Source organism: Trachymyrmex cornetzi, unplaced genomic scaffold (genome assembly GCF_001594075.2).
Source record: "Trachymyrmex cornetzi isolate Tcor2-1 unplaced genomic scaffold, Tcor1.1 scaffold223, whole genome shotgun sequence".
NCBI lineage: Eukaryota > Metazoa > Arthropoda > Insecta > Hymenoptera > Formicidae > Trachymyrmex > Trachymyrmex cornetzi.
Window position 1 is genome coordinate 3,345,990 of NW_017296881.1, and position 15,394 is coordinate 3,361,383.

Here is a 15,394-nt window from a genome sequence, read left to right on the forward strand (position 1 = left end):
CTCCCTCCCTTCTTCTCTCTCTCTCTGTTTCTCTTTTCTCCTGCCAACCCTTCTCTCTTCTGCTTTCTCGCACCGCGTACACCCCTGAGACCCCTACCGTCTATCTACAGCCCCGGACCGAGTCTCTCGCCACCGCAACACGTAGCCTCGTAGTGGCTTTCTCTACCAACGTCTCCCTCCCTCCCGCCCTCATCCTGCCTCGATTGTGCTATAACTCGCGATACATTGCCGTATCACTTTATGTCTGGCATAACGTTTTATTAACCAGAAATCAAGTGCGCTTCCTTCGATCCCCTCAGCCGAGAGTCTCTCCATGTTCTTCCACGTATTTTCCTATGTCTTCTGTACTGGTTTCTATTTATTCACGCTCTTGTCTGACGGACATGCTATTTCTTTGGCACTCAACTGCCGCTAATGTCGTCCCGGTTCCACATATGGTGAATGTGATTGTCGCTTAGAACATTTCTATTAACTGTCATGCCCGCTGCTTTCAGCCTGATGTCCTCAATCGTGTTTGTGTGTGTATATATATATATTCTTGTCGTTCTTTTATTCGTTCTTTTCTTGTTCGTTCAATTTTCCACGTTTCTGCAATGACATTTCTTTGGCTTTACATTGACGCATACGTCGACTCGCGTCTTCATAAAAATAGTAACGTTGCGCACAATTTTCCTCAAACCGGATATGAAATGTTTTCTTACCTGACCTTCCTCTCGATCGCAGATGCATATTTACAATGTATTATATTTTATATTTCTTTATCATTTTCTTTTGCAATAAATTATTTATAGCCCTTTAAAATGCCTTATTAGCATCAAATTAATTTCAGCTCTTTAGGACGCTTATTAGCATCGATATTATTAAACTACTTGGCAATTTAATTTGTGATATTACTATCCCCAATCTGGGGTTTAAGATTGCACTTAAAGACTGAAAATGATTTCGGAGCACAATCGTAAAACTAAATATATATATAAATTTACACTGAAATATTATTTAAGTATTAAGATTTATAAATCTCAGATCAAAAAATCCTTTTCGTCACTTAGTGTTTATTATTCCTTTTATTTTAATAATTTTTAAGTTGACAAAAGCGTAAGGAAAATTAATTGTAAAGATCCAATCTTTTTGTACTCCAAAAGTTATTAATCATTATATTTCAAGAGTCATTATATTACATTCTAAATTATATATTATAAATTATTACATTATTTTCCCATATTTTTTCCATTATTTTTCTATATTTTTAACTAATATCCATTGTATCTAAAAACTAAAAGGTTGCAAATAAAGTAGATGATTTTCAACCGAATTATTGATTAAATCTTCAAACGTTAAACCTCCTATAAAGAATTTGTAACGAGGGAAAAATGTACCATTTTCGATATGTTCTGTAAGCTTATAAGCAGGTACTTGTTTCACAGCACAAGGAACAACTTCCGCGTTCGCTTGTAATAGCGTATTCTGATTGTTTGAAGAAGAAGTATTACCTTTTATGCTCTAGAATCGATGCTGAAATTTAACGATGGTTGTAAACTTTTATAAGGATCTTATTAATGATTGTATTTTGCTGTGGAAACTGTTTTTATAGTCTTCTTTTATAGCATTCTTCACGTAATATTTTCTGTGTTACTCTATTCTGCCCCTTGTTTATACATAAAATATTAAATCTACTGATGTGTTCATCAAAGAACGATTATTATATTACTGCATTAACCTCTTTAGAACGTTAACACGTTTTAAACTTCTGTATTAAATTATAAAAATGAAAATAAATGATATAACCGATAACCTCTCTCTTTATTAATCAAATTTAATTTACAATTTAATTCTAATAGTCGCGTAATATCGAAGATGTGGCCAATAAAATGACTTTTTTTAAATATTTCTGCTAACGAAAAAAATTGACTTCGCAGCTGGCTGGAGAATCAACGTCGAAAAGATAATCGACTAGAAGATAACTATCTCTATTATTGTGTCTGTCTCTATTAGGGGGTGCCTTTGTATTTAAATAAGCCATAAAGAAAACTAGCTCGGATAAATACGAAAAAGCTTTGTTTTATTAAATTCACTTATTAATGTACACGATACTAAAGATAATATTCTATTTTTTAACTATTAAAGTATAACAAACATTTTTCGAAAGATACGAGGAATTTGCGTGAATTCATTAATACCGTAAGATTTTAAGTTTGTCCCTATTAACTTGAAATCTAGCTTTAAAGAGCTTTAGGAATTATCCCTGCAAATGCAGCGTTCAAAAGGTTAAATAGATGCCTGTTATTCGCCTGGTTGCCCTCGACGTTGAATATGCTTGTCAAAACGCGCATATCGGCAGACTATAGAGAAATTAATACCAAAGCATATGTTCCGAACAGACCCGCCTAACCGGCGCATCGGCGCGTGGTAACCAAATCCGTGGCAGTTGTGTGCATACGCCGGTATGCGTGAGCGAGGAAACAGGGGTCGGGGGGAGGGAAGAAGATAGGCACAAAGTCCGTGGAGAGTGCCAGTCGGATGATATAGTGGATACCGGTCCGTGGTGGCGGCATGGTGGTTACAGATAAGGAACAGGTCGCATCGCAAAGCCCGGGGTGGAGACGGTACTAATTTTGTGAGCGAACGAGGGTAACGGCAATACCCGCTTCCGGCTTTCGTGTCTGGGAAGACGGAAGTAACGCGCCGCGCGCGTATATATACCCGCAGACTCTTTAACGTCGATATTTCCACTTCATATTCCGTAACAAAATATCGTAAATAAATTGACGATATTATTTTTCCGAAAAATGCATCGATACGTCGCAATAATCGAGTAATATATAACATTATTTGCATAAGATATTTAGTATCCGAGTCGAAATATTAATGTTTCGATATCAAATATGATATCTGTGAAATATTTCTCGGGAGAAAAATGTTTAAAATTAATAAGAAAATATCGGTATTTTTATTCATCGAATACGTGAATGCGCCATAAACATCGCGAGTAATACGATTTCCTCAAAACGTACCAAGTGCCCGATATAATTTCTCAAAAAGAATCTATCGGTGTTCCACGATATTTTCTTTCGCCGAGTAAGACGTTACCAGGTATTCTCTTCGAAAAGCCGATACTCCGCAATCTCGAAATATCGTAAATATCCAAGTAACACCCGCGCGGATAACGTACGTAAGCGTGGGTTAGTCGAGCATATTTCATCCAACTCGCGCATCCACGTACCGCGTACGCCACGGAATTGGGTGACTATGACGAAACGCGAGGGATTTCCAAGCTAGCGTGGCGGAGATTCGCTTCTCGCGCGCCTCGCTGTCAAAACGGGAAGTACGTACGCGGAAAAGTAAAGTAGGATACTGTGCCGAATGGTTACATAGATAAGGCGAGTCTCGCCGGTCTCACCCGCATCGAGAAGAGAAAGGAAAAGGAGAGAGAGAGAGAGAGAGAGGAAGGAAGCAGGCGTAAAGTTTGATCCCCTTCGTTCTCTCTCGCTACTTTGGCCTCTTTGCCTCTTTCCTTTTGGATTTGCCGAATGCGCGCGGGCACATCTGCTCCTTCCGCGTGTTGCTCATGCGAAAGAAAGACTCCAAGAGAAAGAGGGAGAGAGAGAGAAAGGGTGGAATTGAACTAGGATCAGCGGAATTTACTTCGGCGGATTGTGTGAGCACGCGTTTTCTCTAGCACGACCAAACGGCAAGGCGCGTGACAGAAATTGCGTTTCGAGTATCGATGCGTTTGAGGATATCCTGACTTTACATGCAAATATGAGAAATATTCAAACGCGACGAGAATGTTAGCAAAGATCTCCCTCTCCCTCCTTCTCTCTTTCCTTCCCCCCCTCCCTCTCTCTCTCTCTCTCTCTCTTCGGAGACATTGTATCAGTTGTTTGATTAGAGCAAACTAAACGGCGGCAGCAACGGCGAGGACGGCGGCGGCTGTGTACAAATTCTCGTGAAATATACAACATGTAGGACGTGCACACGTGTGCGCGACGGAGATGTACACAGCTGCGAAATCGTGAATATTCCGCCGGTAATCAGTCGCGCTTCAACAGTCGGTCCTCCGAAATAGTCCGGGAATTACATATTGCATGACTCGCGTTGACATTCCGTATAAAATGATTGTACGCGACAAAATTCGAGATAACAGGGCGAAGATAAGCGCGATAATGTCACCGCTTGTCGGCGAAGAGTCATGCTAAAGGGGTGAGAGTATGCTAATTACAATGCACGAATGAAAAAAGGGCATTGTACGCGCGCGCTTTTATGTATATATATATATATATATATATATGTATATACATATATGTATATAATGTTTTCCGCACGCAACTCCGGCATCGGCGGAGTTTCTTCGCCAGAACGAACAGAACGATATGACGGAGTGGAAATAACAGCACGGGCTGCCGTAAAGCACTCCAACTGCGGGATAACGCGGGATAAAATATATTCCGGAACGTGGGACGAGTTAACGCGCGAAATATCGGACGATGATTTACGACGGCGATGTGTTTAATAGGAAGGCGTGAGGTTGTTTTTTTTTGATACGTTTAGTATTTCCCAAGACATCGGCTGGATAGACGCGCGCATATTGTACAAATACGCGTAATAAAACATGATACACACAATGCGGCACATGATTAGCTGTTTCTCATTAGCCGACGGATGCTTATTCGGCTTTTAGATCAGTGTACTAGTATATACTGTATGCAACCCGCGCGTATAGCTCCCAGCGAAACGCGGGGCAGCTCGTTTGTACTTCACCGTGTATTCTGTACTTGTCCATTTGCTTACATGCGTTTCCACTACACGCGTCGTTACGAAGAGTTAGCGTCACTGGATCCTGTGCCGCGTTGCCCGATGTATTAATATCCATGCCCGCGTATACGTATCTCGAAGGATGACCAATTTCCGTATACGTACGTATATTACCGCAGCTCTCTGTTTTGGAACTATCGAGAAAACAAATAAACGCCGGCAGATTTGATTTTGCCAAATGCGAAATTCAACTGAGATCATTTTGGGACTCTCCCGCGAATTTAATCTATTAAAAGTTAATCGTGATAAAGGTATAATGGTGTAAAGACTGTAAAGAATTTTGATGAAGCCATAACTTTTTTTTATCCTCTAATACAATTTTTTAACAAAATGTAAGCATATTTTCTCTTTAAAATACAGTAGATGGAAATTACTTACTAAGAGCGCTTCGACAAAAGTTATATATATTATCAAACTCACATAGTTAGCCTTTTATTATGTTTATGTGGTACATATATATATATATAAATATAATCTATTTGTAAAAATTAAATTTTATTTTAAAGAATCTTAAAAAAATCTATTAAAATAAAAAACGTAACACGTTAAAAAAATTCTATAGTAACAACAGTTATCAGCTAGCTATCAGTATGTACATCGGACGAGCAAAACATGAATTTTCAGCGTGAACAAGGTAGATAGAGACTTGACACTAGTCTAGATTAGGCTTATGTAGTAAGTATGTTTCTCCGGGTCTAGGAAACATGTCGAGAACGGTTAATGGTTCTCGACCGTTTCCCCCGAAGTATCTGTAAATTCTATAAGTTACATATTGCGGGAGAAGTTGGTTGTAATCCACCAACTTCGAAACTCGAGTGTCTTTGTATAGCCAAGCCGGGAGCCTCGTCGAGCGGAGCACGCTGCATCAAAGTAGTATGAAATAACTTTCGCGAGTCCGTGAAGTTCTCGTTTCCCATCCGGTCGAAAATTATTTCCAAGAGCTCAAGTTTCTTAAAGTAATGTCCTGTCGGCTAACTATGACGTTTGCATTTTCATGTCGAAGGGCAATTCTTCAATTATGAGAATTGATTTCATACGCAGTTTCTCTCTCTCTCTCTCTCTCTCTCTCTCTGGCTCTCCCCTTCTTTTCCTTTGTATAAAATACAAAAAATTGTATTAATAAATTTTGAAATAATAAAGATGACAAAATTAATATGACTGAAATTTAAAATGCCTATTACAGTCGAAGCTGGATCTTCGTTGCTTAAATAATTCAATCTTGAATTACTAATATATATATACTTGCATATATACCATATATTGTAGTCTTTTTCAAACTGCGCGCCGAATTATTTTGATGGTAGCATCAAATTATTAAATTGCTTATACGCGATTACTAGAGTAGTTTTAATTGCGTTTATTTAGTTCGAAAAAATAATTCGGCGCGCAGTTTGAAAAAGACTACAATATGGTATATATGCAAGTACATATGTAATATACAGGGTTTGTCCGAAAAGTAATAGGACTGAGTGGATTAAAAAAAATTTATTGAGCCGATCGTTACAATTCTTTAAAAACTTTCAAAATATGCTCCTCCTGCGTCGATACAACGCTGCCAACGCGATTTCCAAGCATCGAAGGCGTCATGGTAGGCATTTTCCGGAATGGCCTTTAGAGCCGCGGTGCTTTGATCCCCTCTGTCCTCTCAAAATGCTGTCCTTTCATCGGTCTTTTCAGGCGAGGAAACAAAAAGAAGTCCGGGGGGGGGGGCACATTTGGGCTGTAGGGCGGCTGGAGAAGCGTTGGAATGTCTGCCTGGGCCAGGTAGCTGGTCACAAGAAAGGAAGTGTGAGCTGGGGCGTTGTCATGGTACAACTTCCAGTCGGCTGCGATGTCTTTTCGGACTCGATTGACCCTTCTTTTGAGTCTCTTGAGTACCTCCACGTAAAATTTGGCGTTGACGGTAAAGGTGCTCAAGAGACTCAAAAGAAGGGTCAATCGAGTCCGAAAAGACATCGCAGCCGACTGGAAGTTGTACCATGACAACGCCCCAGCTCATATCTCCTTTCTTGCGACCAGCTACCTGGCCCAGGCAGACATTCCAACGCTTCTCCAGCCGCCCTACAGCCCAAATGTGCCCCCCCCCCCCGGACTTCTTTTTGTTTCCTCGTCTGAAACGACCGATGAAAGGACAGCATTTTGAGAGGACAGAGGGGATCAAAGCACCGCGGCTCTAAAGGCCATTCCGGAAAATACCTACCATGACGCCTTCGATGCTTGGAAATCGCGTTGGCAGCGTTGTATCGACGCAGGAGGAGCATATTTTGAAAGTTTTTAAAGAATTGTAACGATCGGCTCAATAAATTTGTTTTAATCCACTCAGTCCTATTACTTTTCGGACAAACCCTGTATATTAGTAATTCAAGATTGAATTATTTAAGCAACGAAGATCCAGCTTCGATCGTAATAGGTATTTTTAATTTCTAGTATTGATTGTGTTTCTCACGTATATACGGTCTAAAATAAAGATATTGTTAATATGATTGAACTCTCATATAACAAATATAGAGTTTATTTAAAAAAAATATAGAATCTCATATAATAAACATAAAATTTATTTTTATCAAGTCCAAATGTCAATTAATTTCTATCAATAGACACCACTTGATTTTATATGATAAACGTATATTTAATATTTTATTCGAAAATAGCAAAAAGAAAGATTAGATTAGACCAAATGGTCCATTTTCGACCAGAATAATGAAAGATACCTACATAGGCAGCTAGTGAATTGAATATAAGCACACAGTGCCAGCATTAGTGACGATTAAACAAGAGGGAAAAGCGTTTCTACTAGTTTGACGTAACACTCACCCAGGCCATGATTCCAGCATGGGGAATCGCGTCCCGTAACAACCGACTCCCTTGGCGGTGTAGCGAGAAAGCGAACGAGAACTAACATTGGGAGCTGGGAGCAGTTCGTAACTCCTTGGAACTCGTTGGAACTGGTAACATCTTTGCTACTTCTCGAGTGACAACAGCGGAACGGGTTGAAAAGGCATAAAGCGACGTTTCCCTGTCGCGTACGCATCGCCCAGCACACGTCTTTCTAGTCTGACGCTTTGATCTTTTACGTGTCGCGATGCCATCGGGCATCGAGGGATGTGCTCCCACAACTGAACGGACGGACGTTCATTTTGCTACTTTGGACGTGGTGTCTTTGACATCGTCGACCAAAAGGCTACGTCAGGTCAGGAGGAAGAAAGATGGCACGACGAAATCGTAGTATTTCTTCGCTCGTGAAATCAAATTTGCCCCGACAAGACAAGGTGTGCTTACGTCATTCGGAGCAACGTTATAATTACTCGTCGTTATAAACTTCGTCGAAAGCAAATTAAATCGTTGGCGAGCCAGTCAAATCGGAGCGCGATGAAACGAGAATTTTATCCCTTTGGGCCTTTGTCGAACGAACACGGTCGACTAATATAATATCGGACGTATCAACGTCGAAACGCAGCTGTTAATCCATCGGCAGCAATAATTTTTGGCTTAATTGTTCGATCATCTTCGATGAACTCGAAATGTGATATGAACGGGCACGTATAATATTGGCAGCGAGCTGTGCCAAGTTCTCCATTATTCGTTCATAAGGGGATAATTCAGATAAACATACATGCATGCGCGACGCTCGATGCATCAATGTTACAAGCGTTTTAGTGTCGCGCGGCAATAATTATCGTGCGTTTCTCCAGCGCTCATTTAATATTTCAGGGATGGTGCGAAACAAAAGTGTGTCGGATTTCCCCGGCGGATGCGCGGCGGGGCGGGTATCATATTGACCGGATGCGAAACAAGCGTACGACATTGAGATCGCAGCTCTCTCGTGTACGTTGATAATCCCAGCAAAACATACTGTTGGGTATTCGATTCAATACGAGTGTATGTATCGACGCGCGGTGCATTTTACGCGCATTATGCTCGCATTATTAAAACATATTACCGCGACGTCCGCCGCGCGGCAACGAGCCTAGAATGCGAGCGTAACGCCGATAGGGTTGATAGATCACGCATTTCCCTGACGCCCCGTCGATGAGCCGAGCACGGGGTGCGCGGCTATTTCATTTTCCATCTCAGTGGATTTGCCGGGGCTAATCGATAATCGCACCACAGACACGCCCGACGCTCGCTGCGATAACAGCCAAGCGAATAGAGAACCAACTTCGCCCATCGCGACCATTCCGCAACGTTATCAACAGTCGGCAGCCTTGGCTCTTACCTCTGCAACGAAATTATTGTTTTCTCGAGGACAGTGAATTGTGCGAATTTAACAAAATTCTACGCGAGATCTCGTCTGCGTGTAAAAGTGCGGAAGATGTATGGAGTCATCCAGAAAACGTCAAAAATTGGGAACCCCTCTTAAACATGTATATATTAATAAAAAAGTTTGATTGCATTAATTGGAATTCGGATTGAAAATGGACAAGAATTTTCTGATTGAATCCATTATAATTCTAGCTGAAATAACCAGAATTCTGATTGATCAGAATTTCCTGGTTCGTTCATTTTCAATCAGAAATTTTTCTTAGTGTACAACTTTTTTCCAGGCATTTTCTGTCGTCTGGCGATTTATCGATATTCACGCGTATCAAATCCCATTGAAATTAGTTTACTGTAAATAATTTCTAGTTTACTCTAATTGATTTCTTATATCAATATTATATTTAAATTTGAAAGAGATTCTATTTATACGACGAGCTTATATTCTTTTAAGCGTTATTCCCAGACAACACGCATGTCTAACAGATATCTAAAAGACACCATAAAAACATAAAAAATATCTTCTAGACATTCTAGACAGTATTGTCTGGATAAATGTAAGATTCCTTCAATAATGACTCGATCAATTTCCATCTACGCGCTATCGACTGCAGAAGTCACCGCCAAACTGGTACCGTCAGCTGGTTACATCCGGTTGTTGGGAATACAGTTGATCGCGCGTCCATGTAACGTCCGATCGAATCCATGCACTCCATTTTCTTTCGTGTTGGTCAATAGAGCGTCGTGTCCGCCGCAAATTGCTGCCGGAACTAAACCGAGGCAATTAGCAGTGGTCCGCGTATACGCGTTATTGAATTGGCACGCGACGACACTGCGACGCCGGTCCGATCTTCCCATTCATCCGAGCGTGCATTTCCTAAGCTAATTAAAATTACATCGCCGCATGGCGCGAACGTCACATTAGCGTAACGGGGGTTCATTCTAAAAAATGAGGTCGACGACCGTAGCGTCCTATCGCGATGACGGCAATAACGGAAGAAATTTATTGAGACGAATGGCGCGGCGCAAACAAAAACATGAAAACTACGGGAATACGTCGTTAACGCGATGCGACGTAAAAGCGCCGGCCACGTTGCACCGAAATCACCACTTTCGCGCTGGAGAATTAAGGAACCTACCTAACGGTCAACGTAACGCCCGACATAATTGTCGATCAACGTAACGGCTTGCCGAGTACAATCTTCGACAGCGGAAGTTACTCACGGACTGCTCGTAGAAATATATTTTGTTGAGATTTTACAGTATCTCGGGAACATACGGTAAATGTAAAAAATATTCAGTATTGGGGACATTTAAAAAAAATCTTGTTTTTAAAAATAAACATTAATTAGTGATTAATTAATAAAGGAGATCATGTATATTTTCCAAAACTACTTTATTATAAAGATATATAATAATTAAAATTTATTATCTTAATAAGCGAAAATTGTGTTATGTAGACTCACAAAAAATATTCATACAATCAAGAAATTTAGCTTCTAGCATCAGAAACTCGCAAAGTTACAGATATGACAAATTGTACTTATTGTAAAAAATTGCTAATCGGTATTTATTTTCTACAAATAAGGCTTTTATCTAATTTTGCCCGTACAAATATTTTTTGCACTCACTGTACTCGTATGCAGCTAGAAACAAATACCTTGATTAATTCTTTATAAAATATTTTATAGACAAGGGGATGAAGGTTATACATGTGAAATATATCAAAAATATACATTTGACGTATGAAGTTTTAACTCCTTTCAAAACAAAATATGTATCAAGCCAATCGTTCTACTTTTGAATAAAATATCGAATAAAATTCAAATAAAAGAATACATCTTTCAACATGTTTTCCGCTGCTCCATTTACTATATATTTCACCAGTATAGTAAAGTTCCATTTACTGGGCAAGTTCTTTTCTGTTTTTATTAACCGATCGATCGACCTTACCGGGAACTTTCGATCGTAACGGATAATGTCAACGTTGGAGTTTCGCGGTTTTGTTTGGCGATACGCTATTGCTATGGTAACTTTGCGCCTCGTTTGTGCGCGCGCATTTTCTTCACTTTTGTACACGTCGCGAATGATTCTTACAATGAACTATTACCATTACAAGAGACGATGAGCGACATATTTCCGGTATAAACATACATCGCTCGAATGAACGATAAGCTAATTAATTAAGCTAATGTCTAACAGTCGCAAGTATCATCGATTCGTATCAATCGGTCGAGTTTGAGCGGGGTCACAGGTAAGGGTCACATTTGAAAGCCATTTAAACGACGTATTAATTAGCGGAATTACTGCATTAACGGTAATTGGAACGGAGCGATTGCTACGTTCTCGCGAGATGTAACTATTCACGTTATTTGCATACTACAAATATCCTTTTGCACTATTAACGCTTAATTTCATATTCTGAATTAATAAATAACGTTTATAATAAACTTATTCCTTTATGACAGAAAATTTAATTATCCTCACTTTCTCGTCTTATTTTTACACCCAGCTTTATTATTAATTCAACGCTTTAACAATTTTGTTTTACTTTAATTAATACTGTATAATAGTTATGAATTTATTAATTATTAAAGAGAGACATTTTTTTTCTTACCTACAATGTTCTCGTTTCTAATAAATTGTATTCATTTGTATCAAATATTATGCATGTCTCGTCCAGAAATGATAGGAAAAGTTACCTGTAAAGATATCTCATCCTGCTTTAAAACTAGACACGATGAAAATTCGTACGCAACGGCGGTGCACAAGGGTGTGTTCAAGAATTCAGAGTACATCATTTTATTCCTGTTACATACTGAATGTTAAACAAGGATAAAATGACACCTGGAATACATCCAAGTGAAGTTTCTGTACGCAGCTGTGATGTAGATCTAAAGTCTACAAATTTGAAAAGTTTTTCTCTTTGGTTAAAGTTGCGGTATAAAAATCTGAAACAGAAGAGAGCGAGAGAAACGTAAGGGGGAAAGACGTGAAAAAACAACAGAAATAACAGATAAGCGAAGCAACAAGATGCCGATTGATTGTTATTACTTCCCAATAAGTCCACCCAGTCGCACTATTATATTACTCGCAAAAGCACTAGGCATTCACTTTAACCTCAAGATCGTAAACATTGCAGTAGGGGAGCATTTAAAGCCGGAATTTTTACAGGTGTTTTAGTTTATACTGTTCTCGTTTTTTTTGCAAAAGATTTAGTATCTCTTAAGGTGACACGGTCAATAATATTGATCAGTAATATTGAATCAGTAATACTGACAGTATGCATCAATATTTTTACAACCTTATGTCCTTTACAACCTTACACGATCAGTATTATTGACAATATTTGTCACTTTAGTTTTACGTACGTAATATCTATTGTACTGTGACATATTGTGACATGGTGAAACAATACTGATGCTTGAAAATCAAATTTTAATTTAGTTTTATTTTAGATTAATCCGCAACACACAATACCAGTCATCGATGACAACGGTCTTATTTTGTGGGAAAGGTAGGCGATGGATTTACATTCTAATCTATAATCAATAACTTAGCATTATTTCGCAATTTGTGTCATTACAGTCGTGCTATTATGGCTTATTTAGTGAGCAAATACGCGAGAAATGACTCCCTTTACCCGAAAGATACGAAAGAAAGGGCAAAAGTCGATCAAATGATGTACTTCGATGGTGGCACTCTCTGGCCCAAACTATTTAAATGTTATGTACGTATTGATTTTTATTCTAAAATTTTATTAATTAATATTACAATTGAATTTGCAACGTTTATCCTTAATGAAATTGATTTTTCTCGTGAGTTTTTATTCAGTTGCATTCAGTAAATTGATCTTTTTTACATCATTTAATTATAATTTTAAAAATATCATCTATATTTTTGGAATATTCGGAACTATACAATATATTATAATGTTTATCTTTAATGAAATTGATTTTTCTTGTTAGTTTTAATTCAGCTGCATTCAGTAAATTTATTTTTTTACGTCATTTAATTATAATTTTTAAAAATTATTTGTTTTTTTGGACCATTCGGAATTATACAATTCATTCTTTTTTATATATTATTTGTTGACACGAGATACAATGGATAAAATTATCATCGTTTAGATACCATTTTGTCGAGGTCAAGCAGATTCAGTTAATGAAGCAGATGTAGCTCAAGTAGAAAAATCGTTTGAAGTGCTCAACGCTTTTCTCGACGGCAAAGAATTTGCAACCGGTGATAATCTGACCATCGCCGATTTCACTATCAGTACAACTATTTGTACAGCATTAGTAAGTCTATATCTTTGCGAAGGATGATTTTATCGATTAGTTGTACCCAAATAAACCGAAGCCGATTTTTTAATTGCAGTGTTTTGACTTCGACATCAGCTGTTACGATAACGTTGCCGCGTATTACGAGCGTTGCAAGGAAAGCCTGGAGAGATTTGGGTTTGAAGAGGTGCACGCTATGGGTGTTAAAGCGTTTACCGAGATGTACCACGCGAACCTGCAAGAATCTAGTTAACGTGAATATGGATATTTGTGCACGCCTAAAGCGAAGGATCGATAGTAACTCGTTTACCTGAGATCGAGATTAGACATGGAATCTCATTATTATACCTTATAGAATTTAAAATTTACTTTTTACCTTCGCGTTCCTCGGCGTTTCAACAGCTCTGTTATAATAAACCAGATAATATAAGTGTTCTCAAAGCATTGTTGTTATTGCATACTTAGTTTATCTAGCAGATCCTTCGCCTACAGCTTATATTCTGCGATATTTATAGTTCTTTCTCTGTACATGATAAAGCAAAAAACTACAATAAAATGTGTTAAAATATATATAAAATTAAGTTTGATAAAAATATACATTTATAGAAATTAATTTACAATTAGTTTTGTAACTAAAAATTACTTAGGTATTACTTTTATCTTCCTCAACACTTAAACTCTCATTAGTTTTATAGCCATACTTCCCGTAGATGGTATTCACGATGAAATTTATAAAGCTAACAAGAATCAATATTCATCCTGCGAACATTGAAAGAATATAATGGCAGCGTCGAGCCGCGAATTATATAATATAAAGTCAATGGTACCGCATATCTCGCTTTGTCATCATTACACTTCATTTTCTTAATTACAGCGTGACGTCCAGTCATGCGAAGCATAAAAGTTTTCACATGCATGAAGCGTATTATTCTTCTTTAGCGTGTTGGGACTAAATAGATAACAATCATTGAAACAAGATAAAAGTTTAATACGATTGTGATGAATGTTTAAGAGTTAAGCTTTAAAGCAGAAAAAATAATATTTTGTATTAATTTTAAGTCTGTTAAGAATTGAATAAACGTTAACGTATTGTGAAAACAAGCTATAGTACAGACTATTAGTGGCTATAGACGACAATAACGGAGCGAGCATTAGAAAAAGATGACGAATCGATAAATGAGGAAAAGAATAAGTCTATTCAAACCTAAGTTTTTTTTCCATTACCTCTTTACACAAGCAAGAGAAAAACGAACAGATCGTACTTGCAGATCGTCGCGCACGTAATATTCAAATTTTAAATAGCTTACTTATATTTTTTATAAAAATAATCTCTAAATTTTTTGTCGTTAGAAAGTTGAAAATTATTAAAATAGAAAATAATAATTTATGCGATAAAAAAGATTTAATGCGATTCAAGTTTCAAGGGTAAGTATAAATAACGCAGCGTTCATGTTTATATCCAAAATATATGTATTTAATGTATATAATTGTTGAAATGTTTTTTAATAATAATAGAATTGTATAATTAAAGAATTATAATGTTAACCTACTTTAGACATGGTAGTGCCAAAAAAATCATAAATAGTATGGAACACACACACGCACATACACAACAATTTAAAAAATTGTAGACACTACTACACGTTAATAGTCACTGGAAAATTTCATGGACATGGTTATGCAGGTAAATGTTTTTATTTCCAACGATACATAATTAAAATGATCAGTTTTAAATTAATTAAAATATAAACTATCTAATTTCTGAATTCTTTTTTCACATTTATATTTTATAATTAGAATAAAAAATTTAGCAATGTTTTTTACATAGTATTATTTTTTTATTTCAATCATTATTTTCTATTTCCCAACAATAAAATTTAATAATGATTTTTATTAATTATTCTTATTATTATTTTGAAAATAGTTGGATTATTTTTTTATTTTAACAACATAATCACGATATTATCGCAGTGGGGCAATATAAAACGTTATTTTTTTTATTAAAACCATATCTTTAAAATATCTTATCGTGTAGTACATTTGTG

General features: G+C 37.4%; 1 protein-coding gene across 1 annotated transcript; it reads left to right on the forward strand.

Annotated features, from left to right (window-relative positions):
* Positions 1 to 11,163: 11,163 nt before the first annotated feature.
* On the forward strand, positions 11,164 to 13,844 carry LOC108760284 (glutathione S-transferase D1). The gene is made up of 6 exons (XM_018506126.1): positions 11,164 to 11,323; positions 12,006 to 12,243; positions 12,528 to 12,586; positions 12,658 to 12,799; positions 13,200 to 13,367; positions 13,447 to 13,844. The coding sequence occupies exons 2-6, from the start codon at positions 12,103 to 12,105 to the stop codon at positions 13,600 to 13,602; spliced, it is 666 nt and encodes a 221-aa protein (XP_018361628.1). The 5' UTR covers positions 11,164 to 11,323; positions 12,006 to 12,102; the 3' UTR covers positions 13,603 to 13,844.
* The last annotated feature ends 1,550 nt before the right edge of the window (positions 13,845 to 15,394 follow it).